The sequence below is a fragment of the Wyeomyia smithii genome, chromosome 2 (assembly GCF_029784165.1).
Source record: "Wyeomyia smithii strain HCP4-BCI-WySm-NY-G18 chromosome 2, ASM2978416v1, whole genome shotgun sequence".
In the NCBI taxonomy this organism is placed as follows: Eukaryota; Metazoa; Arthropoda; class Insecta; order Diptera; family Culicidae; genus Wyeomyia; species Wyeomyia smithii.
In genome coordinates, this window is record NC_073695.1 from 92308333 (window position 1) to 92321923 (window position 13591).

The 13591-nt window shown below is 39.8% G+C and overlaps 1 protein-coding gene across 1 annotated transcript; it reads right to left on the reverse strand.

The window, feature by feature from the left end:
• Positions 1-8787: 8787 nt before the first annotated feature.
• On the reverse strand, positions 8788-12946 carry LOC129725032 (DDB1- and CUL4-associated factor 8). The gene is made up of 8 exons (XM_055680410.1): positions 12432-12946; positions 11406-11835; positions 11116-11351; positions 10655-11042; positions 10272-10598; positions 10064-10209; positions 9750-9993; positions 8788-9570 (listed from the first exon to the last, which is right to left on the reverse strand). The coding sequence occupies exons 1-8, from the start codon at positions 12593-12595 to the stop codon at positions 9289-9291; spliced, it is 2217 nt and encodes a 738-aa protein (XP_055536385.1). The 5' UTR covers positions 12596-12946; the 3' UTR covers positions 8788-9288.
• Positions 12947-13591: the final 645 nt, after the last annotated feature.

The following is a 13591-nucleotide window of genomic DNA, read 5'->3' on the forward strand; positions in this document are numbered from 1 at the left end:
CATTTCCTCGTATAACTTCCAATCGATATTCCGTGTGAGGTCATACGGAATATCAACTGATCGCGTGCGAGTTGAACCATTATCAATTGAAATTTGAATAGGCAAATGATCGCTACCGTGGGGATCAAGGACTACCTTCCATATGCAATCCAACCGTAGCGATGTTGAACATAAAGATAAATCTAAAGCACTGTGGCGCGCTGGAGGTTTCGGAACGCGTGTCATGTCCCCGTTGTTTAATATTGTCATATCGAAGTCGTCGCAGTGGTTATAGATCAAAGAAGAACGGTTATCATTAGAAGGGGAACCCCAAGCCACGCCGTGAGAGTTAAAATCTCCCAAAATCAAACGTGGCGAGGGAAGAAGTTCTATTAAATCAAAGAGCAGCCGTTGCCCAACCTGTGCTCTGGGAGGAATATATATTGAGGCAATACAAAGCTCTTTACCTTGTATTGTCATTTGACGTGCGACAGCTTCGACGCCTGGGACCGTGGGGAGGTTAATACGATAGAAGGAATAGCACTTCTTAATCCCTAGAAGTACTCCTCCGTAAGGGGTGTCTCGGTCGAGGCGAATTATATTAAAATCATGGAAGCTAAGATCTACATTTGAAGTGAGCCAAGTTTCACAGAGGGAAAATGCATCGCATTTATGCTTATCAATCAAAACTTTAAATGAATCAAGTTTGGGGATGATACTTCTACAATTCCACTGTAAAATAGAGATAGAATCCTTCATCTCAGTGGATGAATTAGCCATCGAAGGATACGATCGCTGCAAGGGGGAGCAATTTAGCAGTCAACTACTTCAAAAACATTTTAACTGTTGGTAGAAATGCCAGCAGAAGACTTTTAAGAGGATCAGTTATGTTAAAATTTTCGAAAATCTAGTCCACAATATCTGAAAACTTCAGCAGTCCAGATTCTGGCTGAATCTTGGACGAAAAAGAAGGAACAGTTGGGTTTTTTGATGTTCCTGGAAGTGCCGGAAACTCCTTACTTGAGTTCAATTTCGCCAATCCCGGAGGAGTTTGCTTCGGATTTTCTACAGCACTTTTTTGTTTCTTGGTATCAGTCACTTCAGATGGAGACCTTCTCTGTCCTTTCCTAGGAAGTCTAGGGGAAGAAAGGTTTTTCCTCTTCCTAGACTTCCCGGGTTCAACAAAAGAAGGTTCCCCAACTGAATAGTCAGAATCAGACTCATCGGATGACAAGGCCTCAAAAAGATTCGGGGAAACCAGTTTGGTGGCAGCGGCCTCTTTGAGCATTTCTGCGAAAGTGCGCTTAGAGCGCTCTTAAAGAGACCGCTTGATCTTTTCTTGGCGCTGTTTGTACGCGGGACATTCAGACAGCTCATGCGGAGTCTGCCCACAATAAAGGCACTTTTCAGCACCCTTATTACAGGCGTCATCCGCATGTTGCTCTCCGCACTTGCCACAACGTGCTTTATTGCCACAGTGGAAGGCCGTATGGCCCAACTGTTTGCTCAGAGGCAATTCATTACCCGCGGTACAAACAAGCGCACGGGTAGACGCACCTTATCCACGAGCACATAGCTCGGCAGAGCAGACCCGGCGAAAGTCACGCAGGCTAGAATCCTTGAAAAGGCCTTTTCCAGCCTTCAACAGGTCCTCGACAGTCAGACTCGATTCGCTGACCACACCGTCAATCTCAACTACGCGAGCTGGAATGTACACGTGGTACTCCCGCGTGAAGAGCTCACAAGCAGCAATCTCGTTTGCTTGCTTGAGGTCGGACACCAAAACACGCAGTTTACTCGGGCGTACTTTGGTTATTTCAGTCACGACTGTAAACCGTGCCAGATCTCTACAGATTTGCATTGTGTTCAATGCTTTCACTTTCGGCCGGAAAAATACAGCCCCAATACCAGCTTTGCCCTCAGGATACTGCTTAAGCCGATGGGTAGCTTCCTGCGGGGCTCCATTTTTAACCCTTGGAACTTTGTATCCGGGAAGGCTAGGCGGCAGAACGAGCTGGTTTTCATCCCCGCGTTCGTCGTCCATGTTGGACGTGTAACAAATAATATTGTAGAAAAAACCAAGAAAAAAACTACTTAGCTTCTGCAGCCGCTCTCCTCCGCGATCAGCGCACGGGCGATGCCAATCTCCAGTCCTTCACACAAGAGTCCGGTAGCAAAAGCTGCAGCTGTTCCAGCCACACAGCAGCACCAATACAGCCAAACAGCCGTGCGCCGGGTACTGGATTTCTCCAAGTAGCGACACAACGCACGGGTTATTGTTAACTTTTTCTTCCTTGTTCTTGCTGTCTTCAACAGCAACGACGGCAACGAGCAGCAGTGCACACGCAATACAATGCACGGTGACCTTGAAGGCGAATTACTGGTCGGCACTATCGAGATCGAAATAAAATTACGACCGAACACGACGAGAGCACAACTCGGAATGAACTCGGAAGTTATTCTGATCCGGTAACCAACCGCCGGTGATTCGTTTCTGGTGTTCAGCTCATGCTCGTCGAATGTGAGAAAAACTTCATTTCCGCTGTGAAATAATCCAGAAGCAGCTTGAAAGTGACGGCATGAAAGTATCGTTGTAAAAATTCTAACAAATGTTACTTTAAAAGTTATAAAGTTTCAATGTATAGATAGTATGAGGTAGTACTTTCTTAATGATATAGAATTGTCTATTTGCAAGAATAAATTGGGAACAACGAATTAAAGGTCAAAATATAAAAGTGTCGTTTGCTCGAATAATCAAATTTGCAAATGTTAGAGATATGCGATCATAGGCAGTTCAATGAGCGCAGAGTCTGTGACAGTTGAAAACCGTTCAAATATTCTTCGAAATGGAGAATAAGCTTCTAAGCTGCCACGAACTTGTTTAAGGTTCTGAGCTAATTTTGTACCCTCCTGGCTGTGCCGCCACACTGGAATCCCCTATCTATCATAAACGCGATTGCAAATTGAGACCATTATAGGCAAAACTTTGGTTAATAATAATTATACAGTCGAATTTATTTCGTGCGACTTTATTATGCGATTATTTTTTGTGCGACTGTTTTTGTGCGAATTTTTTTGTGCGATATATGAAAAACGACCACTTCCGACAACATTTTTAGCCATTTAATTTTTCCGATTCTTGGAATGAATTCCAACGCGTTACAAAGGTGTTGCGTCCAAAAATTACTATTTGAGCCAGTTTTACGTAGGAAAAGTCACGAATTGCTTGCCTACGAAGGAAAGCGGTTGAAAGGATTAGTATGTTTGAAAAAGTTTTGTTTATCAATCCGATGTTTTGAAATTGTTCTCATAGGTATTCTAAATCAGAATCAACAACTTTCGAGTTATTTTTAACTGAGAGTTTTTTTTATGCGGTCCCTATCCACCGCATAAAAAAATTTTTTTTTTCAATAATGCTGTGGAAATATTGTTTTGTAGCTGCACGTGAAGTTTCAAATGATTTTTTTATGCGATTTATTTTGTGCGGTCCCTATCCCTCGCACAAAAACAGGTTTGACTGTACAAAATCAATCTTCTCAAGTGTCCCGTTCACGAACCTATTTGTCCGGTTTTTCCCCGAGAAATTCTGGTCAGCCTAAGTTTAAATCCTCCAGAAATGTATAATTGACGATATTAATGTTTCATAACAATAACAATAACACTGGTCGACAACCAACGAAATCGAAAAAATGTTGCCGTCGAGCTTAAAATAGTTGCCCTAGAAAGAATATAGCTTTTTTTTTGAATTTTGAAGCACCTAGTGTATGCAGAAGTGCGTCAAAGTACCGCATGGTAAGTGCTCGCCGGGTTCGTCGCTTCTACGTTGGCTTACGGGAAAACTCATTTAAGCACTAAAAAAGTTGCCTTTGCAAAGGTACCAAAATTCACAGAAATGGTTAAAAAGCTATAATCTCTTTTTCAGTTTGAGCCCTAGAGTAAAACCTATGTTCACCAATGTTATCTGCTACAGCTCATTCTTTTTACCGAATCGTACGCTTGAAATCAAGAGTAGCGCTGCCTCCAGCTGCTGCGCGTATTCCTGTGCAACCCCGGCGTCCCGCAGTTGCTCGATACTTGGTTGCGGCGTTCGACTTCAGCGGTTGTTATACACCGTCAAGAATTTTGAGCGCAAGCCACAGCTACTAGGTAGTGGTCCGAATCTCGCACTGCCGTAGGTGCGAACGTTGATGATGTCGGCGAAGAACCTGCTGTAGATTAGACCGTGGTCGCTTTGATTCTTTGTCTGATGGTCGGCTGATCTCTGGGTGGATTTGTGGATATCTTTGCGGGGTAAGAAGGTATTTCGAACTATCATACCACGGGAGACTGCAAACTTCACGCACCGATGGCTATTATTGTAAGACACGGCGTGCAGGCTATCTGACCCGATTAACATTACCTCCCGTCCTACCTGAGCACTCGTGTCCCCAATGACGACTGTCATCTTAGCCGACGCTAGAGTACAAACGATTTGACTTTAAAACCGATTTGTGGTTGTTGTTGTTGTTTTACTCGCTCTAGTTCACAAAGACACGCCAACCGGAAGTTTAACTCTTAGTAGTCACGTACAAAAGCTAGCATGCAGAAATTTAGCCTTCATTGTATAACTGATTACTGCAGCAAGAGGACAAGGTGCGGACGAAGGGTTTGAGCTGCAGGTGAAATTTGATTTGGCGACCCCCCCCCCCACTCAGCATTGTTAACCATATTACGGCGGTGAGAAAACAGCTTCTCCTGTTGCTCATCATCAATCTGCACAATCCACACAAACTGTATTTAATATTAAAGATCAATCCCCTTTCTAGCCATGCTGAATAGTTTTATAGTGCAAATTTTCAAGTATAATAGTTAAACCACATACATAACACCTCGTCCTGTTCAACTGCTCGACAAATAATGAACCAAATAAATTTTCTTTTTCCCGGTTTTATCGAGTCCCAAAGAAAATCCCATAAGAAACTGTCAAAAGCAAATGCCCCGCGCCTCCCGAGGTCGAGGACAGAGTGGTGACTTTTTTTTGCTCGTCACCTTCCACCGAAGCGTTAAGTTATTTCAAAATTTAAAATTTTCTTACCGCTAAATTTTTTAAGAACATAGGCCCCACGAAAATATTTGCTCCGGGTCCCCACCACCTAAATCCGGCCCTGCGGCAATTCAAGACCGCAGGAGTCAAAAAAAGAAGAATGTGACTTGCACTTGATAGCTCACCAAATCATAACCTTACGCGACAGCTATGATCCCCCGGCACTTGATATTCTGGAGGAGAAGAATGGTCAAACAGGCTGTTAACTGAAGAGAGAAAAGGGGCAGACCACCTGGATTACTTGAGTGGTGCTGCGGGACTCGTCGGAGGTAGGAAGAAGCAGCAATTTACCGGCAAGTGCCATCGTTTTGGCAAGGTCGAGTACATGCAGAAGTTCTGTCGTTCGAAGAAATCAGAAGAAAATGCTATAGCGGCATTCGCGTTCATGGTAAATGGTGACCAGAAAAAAAAGCTGGAACCGATAAGATCCAGTTCTGCCTAGACATAGGAAGCCATCTCGTGAAGGAAGCAAATAATCTAATTTCTATGCGGAAAATATAAGATGCTTTTAATATCGATGTGGCCATAAATGACGTGACACTGGTCGGAAAATATGATGGAATAATTCTAGGCATGTCTAACGAAGAAGTATCTTTGGGAAAACTTGCTCTAGGTCAAGAGACTCTCGCAATCCAAGATTGTATTGGTTTACTATTCACTGTTCGCGATCAGGCATGTAAACGATCAACACTTTCATTTGATTTCGCGACATTCGCGTATCGAATAGATGCACACTGTTATTCATTTGGCGATGTTGTTTGGTTTATTTTTGTCTAATTCGTTCTATTTATGTTGAGAAATATTATTATAAGATCAATAAGCAATAAGCGATCAATGAATAACAGCGTTTGCTTTACTCATCCCGTGCAAATCTTACGGGAGAATCAGAGTAACTTCTTTTATTTATAGTGCCTAATAAGTAATATAAATAATATCCAAAATTTTCGCACACAACGTACGTAATTCTCATCTCTAGAAAAAATGTCAAAATACGTTTGAGGAAAAAACGTCGTGGTGACGACGTATTTGTTCAGGAGTGTATTTAGAGCAAGCCTTGCCAAAAGTTTTTCTACCGTGACCATTTACAAGCCTGTTAGTGATGGCCAGGAGGACTAAGCGGAGTTCAAGAAGGACGGTGAACTAATCAGTGGGGTGTACCTACGGAGCAATATGCAGGTGCTGACTTTGGATGTCGTTTCTTTTGGGCAAGCCAATATCATCGTAGCCAGCTTTGGGACCAATAGGCGAGGGGGTGGGGGTCCAAAAATTAGTTTTTTTTGCGTTATGTAATTTATGGATGTCGCCTAAGTGGTTTCTTGTTCGAAGTTTACGGCCACGGTCTCGTGGTTAAGTAAGAAGCATGTGGCATTGAACGTTTATGTGGCTGGAGTGATTTGGTTAGCCGGTTTTCTGCATGATGTTGGTTTTAAGATCATGCAATCAGTGACGATTGATAAGGACAACCGTTGTTGCATATGTATGACCCAAAACCTGACATCAAACATCTTTTTATACGCGACCACATCGCAACTGACTAAATACAAGTGGAACCTATTTCGACCGACAATCAGTTGTGGACTTTATAATCAAAAAGAGGCACTGCCAAGCAGGTCTTGAGAAGTTGACAACCGCTCATGGAGAAGAATTTCTATCATTCCCAATCAAGACGTGCAATCATTAGGATCGTTTTTAATCAAAAATAAAATATCGATATGGATACATTTGAAGCAGTGCAACTGGGCCACCACAAGACAGATGTCGTTGGTGTTTCAGCGTATTTTGATTCAAATTCGTTTAAAAGATTTTTAAGTTTTTTGTATGAAGATGTTCGTTCTCCAAGATTCTACGCTAAGCATGCAGCCGCCCAAGCAGCAAAATTTCGATTATGAACTTTGTGCATCACAGCAACAAATTCTTATGCGAAATTAAGTTGCAGTTACATCTCAGTTTCTTATACAATGACAAAAAAAGCGCAGGAGGTGGAGCCAATTGCAACATTTTCGTTGTTTCTACACAAGTTTCAAGAATGAAACCGCAATGTGTATGGACTAATGCATGGAATTTGATAACAAAATGGTAAATGCTGCATGGTAAAATTTCAGCTACGAAGATGCATCGTAGCAGCAACTAGGGCGCAATAGAAGCTTCATGGCGTTGTGGTAAGATTGTAAAATGGCAAATGGTCAGAATGGAAAGAGATTGTATAGCGATTTATCTTTGATTATTTCCAGAAATTTGAGAATTCAACTCTAGTTATCGATTTCTATTCACTTTTCTCGTTTATACTATTCACGTCATTTGCTGTAGAAACACTTGCAAGTTCATGGCTCAATTTTAAATATTGCTTCCCTTATCATGCTAATGGTCATTACCAGTTTTAATTTTGCTTCTTCAATTCATCAGTACCTCAGCGTGATAATGAAATTCAAAGCAATTTATCACATGTCGTTTTAGAGACCCACACTTTTTGGACGACTTCTAGTCCAAGTACCCAAAAGTTACAACGCAGTAAATAACCTCATCTCAAAAACAAATATAAGGCGAACGATCGAGCAAAAGTTGCTGTTACACGGCTTCAGAACATGACAGCAACTTTTAGAAGTATTTTTGTGTGTTTGTTTTTTGTATTTCGCAAGCATCACGTTGGCAACCTATTTGCTCCACCCACTAGATCTATTCAGTGAAGGTTAGGTTTTCAAATGCCGTTTACACGTTTCAACAACAAATCCAACCTCGCGAATTACGTTGTTGGTGTGAAAATTTTCGAAGCAGCGATGCAACTTTAGTTGTTGCTTTACAATTTCTTCGTAGTAACAAAGAATGTTTCTTAAAACCTCGGAATTTCATTAGTGCAACAAATGATCACAATTTATTTTTTTATTATGTTTCAATTGTTGCTTGGGCGTGTCTTATTAGACAACATCTTTAACTATTTATTTTGAAAAAGAATGAGATATTTTTTGTTATTGATATGAATTTAAATTCTGTAGAAGCATTGCTATATCCTTTGTACATAGGCAAATGTTTTAGCAAAGCTAGCAGCGTGTTTAGCGAAAACAAGAAACATAGTGAAATCCTCAATCCGCCAATTGAAATTTATCGTCGCAAATTAGTAAATTAGCGAAAGTATTCATGTTTGGTTGAAAGTTTTTTTTTTTTTGATACAGAAAAGCGTGTTTTGGTGGACGAAAGCACAGAGAACAGACATTCTTCTTATTTTCAAAGGATGTGTAAAAACTTGCAACCGTGGTAGGTGGTAGGTGGTAATGCTCCCGCGATGTGGCGCTCGCAAAACTGACAAATCATGCACTGATATCGATAAAATATCGATACAGCAATATTCATGCAGTGCAACTGCGGGGGACCACAAGACAGATGTCGTTAGAGTATTAACGTATTTTGATTTGAAATTTTTATACACGATTTTAATTTTTTTTTTTTTGTATGAACATTGAATGTTCTCTGTAGCGGAGATCCAAACACTTCGCGCACGCAATGAGCGAATATTTAGTATTATTATGATCACTACCACGTCCTTTATTATTCTAACACATAACTCTTTCCATGAATATTATCGATGAACCGGATTGAATAAAGACGCCTTTTGTATACAGTTTGACTAATCAAATGAGATAATGTTACATTGTAGGTTTCATCGGACAAAAAAATGTAGTATGTACAGAGGGGAATACTCTTGATTTAATTAAATTAAAATACATATAACATACTTTTTACATCATGGTTATTTATTCGGTTTTTCTAAAATTACACTTGTAACTCAAAACACCTCGCCAACCTGCTAAATCACAGAACATTTTTATTTCTGAGTAAAATAGCTTGTTTGCAGCCTCGTGCAAATTTTTCTACCAGCATTTGTTTTTGTTTAGAACTGATTTTTTTCTGAATTACTCAAAAAACGCTGGTTTACTTCGGTTTTGCAGTTACTTAAATTTAGGTGCATAGAAATCAAAGGAAAACTTGTAACATATGGGATTTACATGTTGTAACAGAAAATGACCAATCCGTTCATATATGCTAACGATTCGAAAAGATGGAAAAGCGAAAAACATAAGAGCCTTCAGAATGAACAATTCTATGCAAACAGGATTATTTCTTAAAATCTCGATTTTAAGCCCTGGTTATTAGGGAAAATCACATAGTTGCACATTCCGCCTGCCACTGGAAAGGCAAATTAGTTCGACAAGTTCACTAAACCGTTTTTATGCTTAAGAAGGATTACACCTCAGGATCATGGTGTTGTCCTCCTCTTCATCACTTGTACGCCGTCGGGTACGACTTTCTCCCCCGCCGGCGACACTACCATCTCCATCCGCTTGATCTTCGCTGTCCGAGGAGAAGTGGTGTCGCAACCGACCACCAATCCCTTGACGAAACATAAGAAAATCCAGAATCCCGTCATCGCTAAACGATCGACTAGACTGTCGAATTTGTAAATTCCGTCGGACGCATTTCTTCAACGCGTCTCGTGAAAATACAGGTGGCTCGTTCTGAAAATTAGACATAGTGTAAAGATTGCGCAAAAACATTTTTCAGCCTTATTCTAGATTCTGTCTTCAGTGAAAGTATCAAAATTTAGTATTCGTATTTCCGGACGAAGCAAAAGCAAATTGAAATTGTGAATACTATTTTTGCCCGTAAACGAAAAAAAACTCGAGTGTCTTTTTACCTCATCATCGGATCCTTTAGGAACCCAAATTTTAACGTCATGATCTAACCCGGAAGTAGCCATAATAGGGAATTCCGGATGAGGTTCCAAGCAGTTAACAACGCCAGCGTAGTCTCCTTTCATCCAATTAACAATTATTTCGGATTCTTTGTCCCAGAAAAATATATTTCCACAATCACTGCCAGTAACAACAAACTCTGACTGGGGGCCGAAAAAGTTAACACCTTTGATGGTTTTACGGTTACTGTTGAAAAAAAAAAAAACAAATTCATTTGAATTGTACATTTGCACATTTCCTACAGGCCGCAACCTACCAGTGTCCAGTGTACTTATGTATGTATTTTCCATTTTCATGCTGAACGTTATCAAACAGGAAGACATCTTCATCACTGTAGCTAGCCAAAATTTCGGTTCCTAAGTTATTGTATACAGCACAAGTTATGGTAAACCTTTGTTTAACCTGAAAAATAGAATACTTCATATCATATACTCTGTGACTGCTACAACATTATATATACTAACGTCCTTAGTATGGGCAGCATAATGAAGTTTCATTGGCTTTGAAGCATTACGGCGGTCGTACACCCGGACGGATTCATCGTTGCCCGAAACGCAAAACTCATGATCGAATGGATGCGTAGCGATACTGTAAAGTCTACGTTTTGTTTTTGTTACCTTCTTAGCTACAGTGTCTCGTAAATCATAGCTTTTAACTAAACCATCCTCACAAGCTGTTAGAAACTCAAACTGGGATCGAGCTGGTATAGCAATTTTATGGATCGGTTGGTTTTGTTTGAACAAGATCGATCGATCAATTTCTCCTGCGGGGCCAACGCGCGTTTGTCGGACCTAACATGACATCATGTGAAATTCAGAATTAGATATATAAATAGAGTTTTACCAACCTGCCCGTCTCTTCCTGTTGAAATAATTTTTATTTCATTACGATACCCGCTAGCTTCAAAAAATTTGGTTTGAAATACATTCATCCTGTGTTCGCTGGCAATCGATTGGACTAATTTTCCCGTTTGCCAATTCCACAAGTTAATTTTTAAATCATCCGATCCACTAGCTAGCAGAGTACCGGATGAGTTGAAGTTCAAGCTATTTACACAGCCTCCATGTTTACTCAGTCGATGCTGTAGCGCTAATCGTTCAACTATGTGCTTTGAACCGTAGGCACGGGATTGAAACTGGTTGGAATTATATCGCACGCCGCCGAGTGACGTTGTTTTCTGATATGAAAGCCCAAATGATCGAAGTTGAATCTCGCGAAAATAGTTCCAGTTGCTCCTGAAGTAAAAATCGAACAACTTAATAATTTCCTAAGCTACCCCCACTAAACCATGCGTTTAAAAATACATACTTCACGTTGGCAGTTTGCATAAATGGAAGATTCGATACATCTACTTGCTCGTTGGCGTTGTTGTCGGATCCATTATCAGTGCTATCGTTATCATCATCGTCATCGTCGTCGTCGTCATCGTCATCAGAAACCGGTGATGAATCTGAATCTGCTGATGAAGTATCAGTGCTATTTTCATCACTGTCATCGTCATCGTTGTTCTCGTTACCATCATCGTCATCACTTGCAGTACCGTGCTACCGTGAAGTAAACGAAATTATTTAGTTTTTGTCTAAAAAGTCTCAATTTACCTCATTATTCATTTCGTCTACAAGACGCCTAACGATTGCTTCAAAGTCTTGATTATTTTCTCCCGCATCTTCATTTTCAGATTCCGATGAATCAGATCTAAGTCTATAGTTGCGACCTCGGAATCGATTCCTTGGTCTAGGCTCGTCAGTGTGGCGTTCATCATGTGACTCTTCTTCAGGTTCCTCAACAGGTTCAGACGTTGATCGCTCTGCTTGTTCCTCAAGAACTCCGGCAAGATTTCTATCTTCTGTGCCAGCATTTTCGATATTTGCTGGCTTCTCATCATTTGATTTATTGGCGACGGGCAGGGACAATACATCGTCGCCTAAACTCATCATAATAGGTTCGTGCTCCAAAGAACGGTGGACTTCCACTGGCAGTGTAGCATTGGAAACATCCTTTATGGAATCTTGTTCCGTAGTAGCAACCCTTGAAGATAAATTAAATGTTTTATTTAATAACCTGCGAACAAAAATATAAACGATAGGATTTCCATAAACAAATACCAAGAAAGTTACATCAGTTTTAGCTGACTAAAGAGTACAAAGCTTTAGAAGCATAGCCAAAGAGGTTCATAAGAGGGTGTACCACCCTTCCCTCCTCCATCATATGTAACGCTTGACCTTAGCGCTGAATAATAGTGATTCGATCCAAGGACCTATTATTCTAGTCATTCGATTGAATAACAAATATTTATCTGGTTTCTAGAATGTTGAGAGGCTTGTTCCCTCCTCTGCCCACCATATGTCAAATCCTGTTTAGTTCTAGCTACGGCTGTGCCAAGCTCGAATATTATAACGAACGAAAAAAAGGAATCAACAAAAAAAAAACATCCTAATTTTTCTATTGCAACCAGTATCAAATATAATTAATTGTGCATGGAAGCAAAAACAGTCCGTATGGAAGTATGCATTGAAATAACTAACAGCGTTCATTGATAGTTGTTTATAGAATAGTTGAAATTAAAAATTTAATAAGTCACACCGCTTCAATGATCGCCGCACAGTACAGATTATATTTCTCACCTTTCCAAATGTCCATCAGGTTTAAACTTTGATGACGAAGACAGCTGTTTATCAAATTCATCAACCGTAGAATGTACGGCCTCCGTAGAATCATGATCTTCGGATAATTTTGACTTTTTTGCTTGATGGTAACAACCCTCACCCGCAGCCGACTTATCATCCATTTTTTTAGATATTCGTATAGACTTTTTTCGGTTTTGATATGGAAAGTATTTTGGAGTTTATAATTTAGTACTCATTAGCCATTATTTTTTTGACAGCTCATAATAAAAAAAGATACGCAACACAATTGAAAAAAAAAACAGGTAGCAGGCAAACCCTGTTTAGAAACTGACCGGAATGTCTATTCCTAACTTTAACGATTAATTAATTTTTCAAATAATTATACCGCTAATGAATTAAACTTTCTACAGTTTACTCTTTTAATACGAATACAGAGACTTTATTAATCAAATCATGTCCTCTATTGCACTTGCACCTCTGTTTATCAGACCGAGATAGAAAACAAAATATTACGATAGAGATCGAATTTATAGAGAGTAGCAAAACTAGTCGATAATGCGCAGCGTTTCAAAAAAGAAACCAAAGAAATACACTCCGGATTAAAGTACAATACATTCGTGGTGAATTATTTACTTTTACGTGTTTTACGTAAAATAAATGTTTTCGAAAACGAACAACAACATGATTTCCAGCAGTACCGAAATACTTCATGTAAGGGCGAATCTAACAAATTGTGAACAAATAGAGATTTTACCAAAACCGTATAAAGTAAGCTACAAAAAAATATTTTAACTTTAGAAATTCGATACTTGTTAAGCCTGTAGTACACTCTTTGTCTAATGGTCGAATATTTGACCTTCTGACATAATGGTCAAATATATTTGTCATCATGGTTGTTGTTTGCCCCATGTTAAAATTGGAGAGTGACAAATAATTATCTTTGACCAAATATTTATCTGTCAAAAAGTGACAAATATTTGACGCTCGGTCAAAGAGTGTACTACAGGCTTCAAAAGTGAAACCTAACCACAGACAAACAGACGTGCCACTCGATGACGATGTAATTGACCAGAAAAATAACGCTAATTTTAAAATTTTGCTTAGTGGGCAATATACGCTCATTTTTTGTTACTCTAAAGTGAGTTAGATATCACCCA

Coding starts and splice junctions, on each gene's coding strand:
- LOC129725032 (XM_055680410.1), bottom strand. CDS start 12,595: ATGGATGATAAGTCGGCTGCGGGTGAGGGTTGTTACCATCAAGCAAAA. Junction 10,210..10,271: donor ATGCTGCCCATACTAAGGAC/GTTAGTATATAT, acceptor TCTATTTTTCAG/GTTAAACAAAGGTTTACCAT. Junction 9,571..9,749: donor CTAAAGGATCCGATGATGAG/GTAAAAAGACAC, acceptor TCTAATTTTCAG/AACGAGCCACCTGTATTTTC.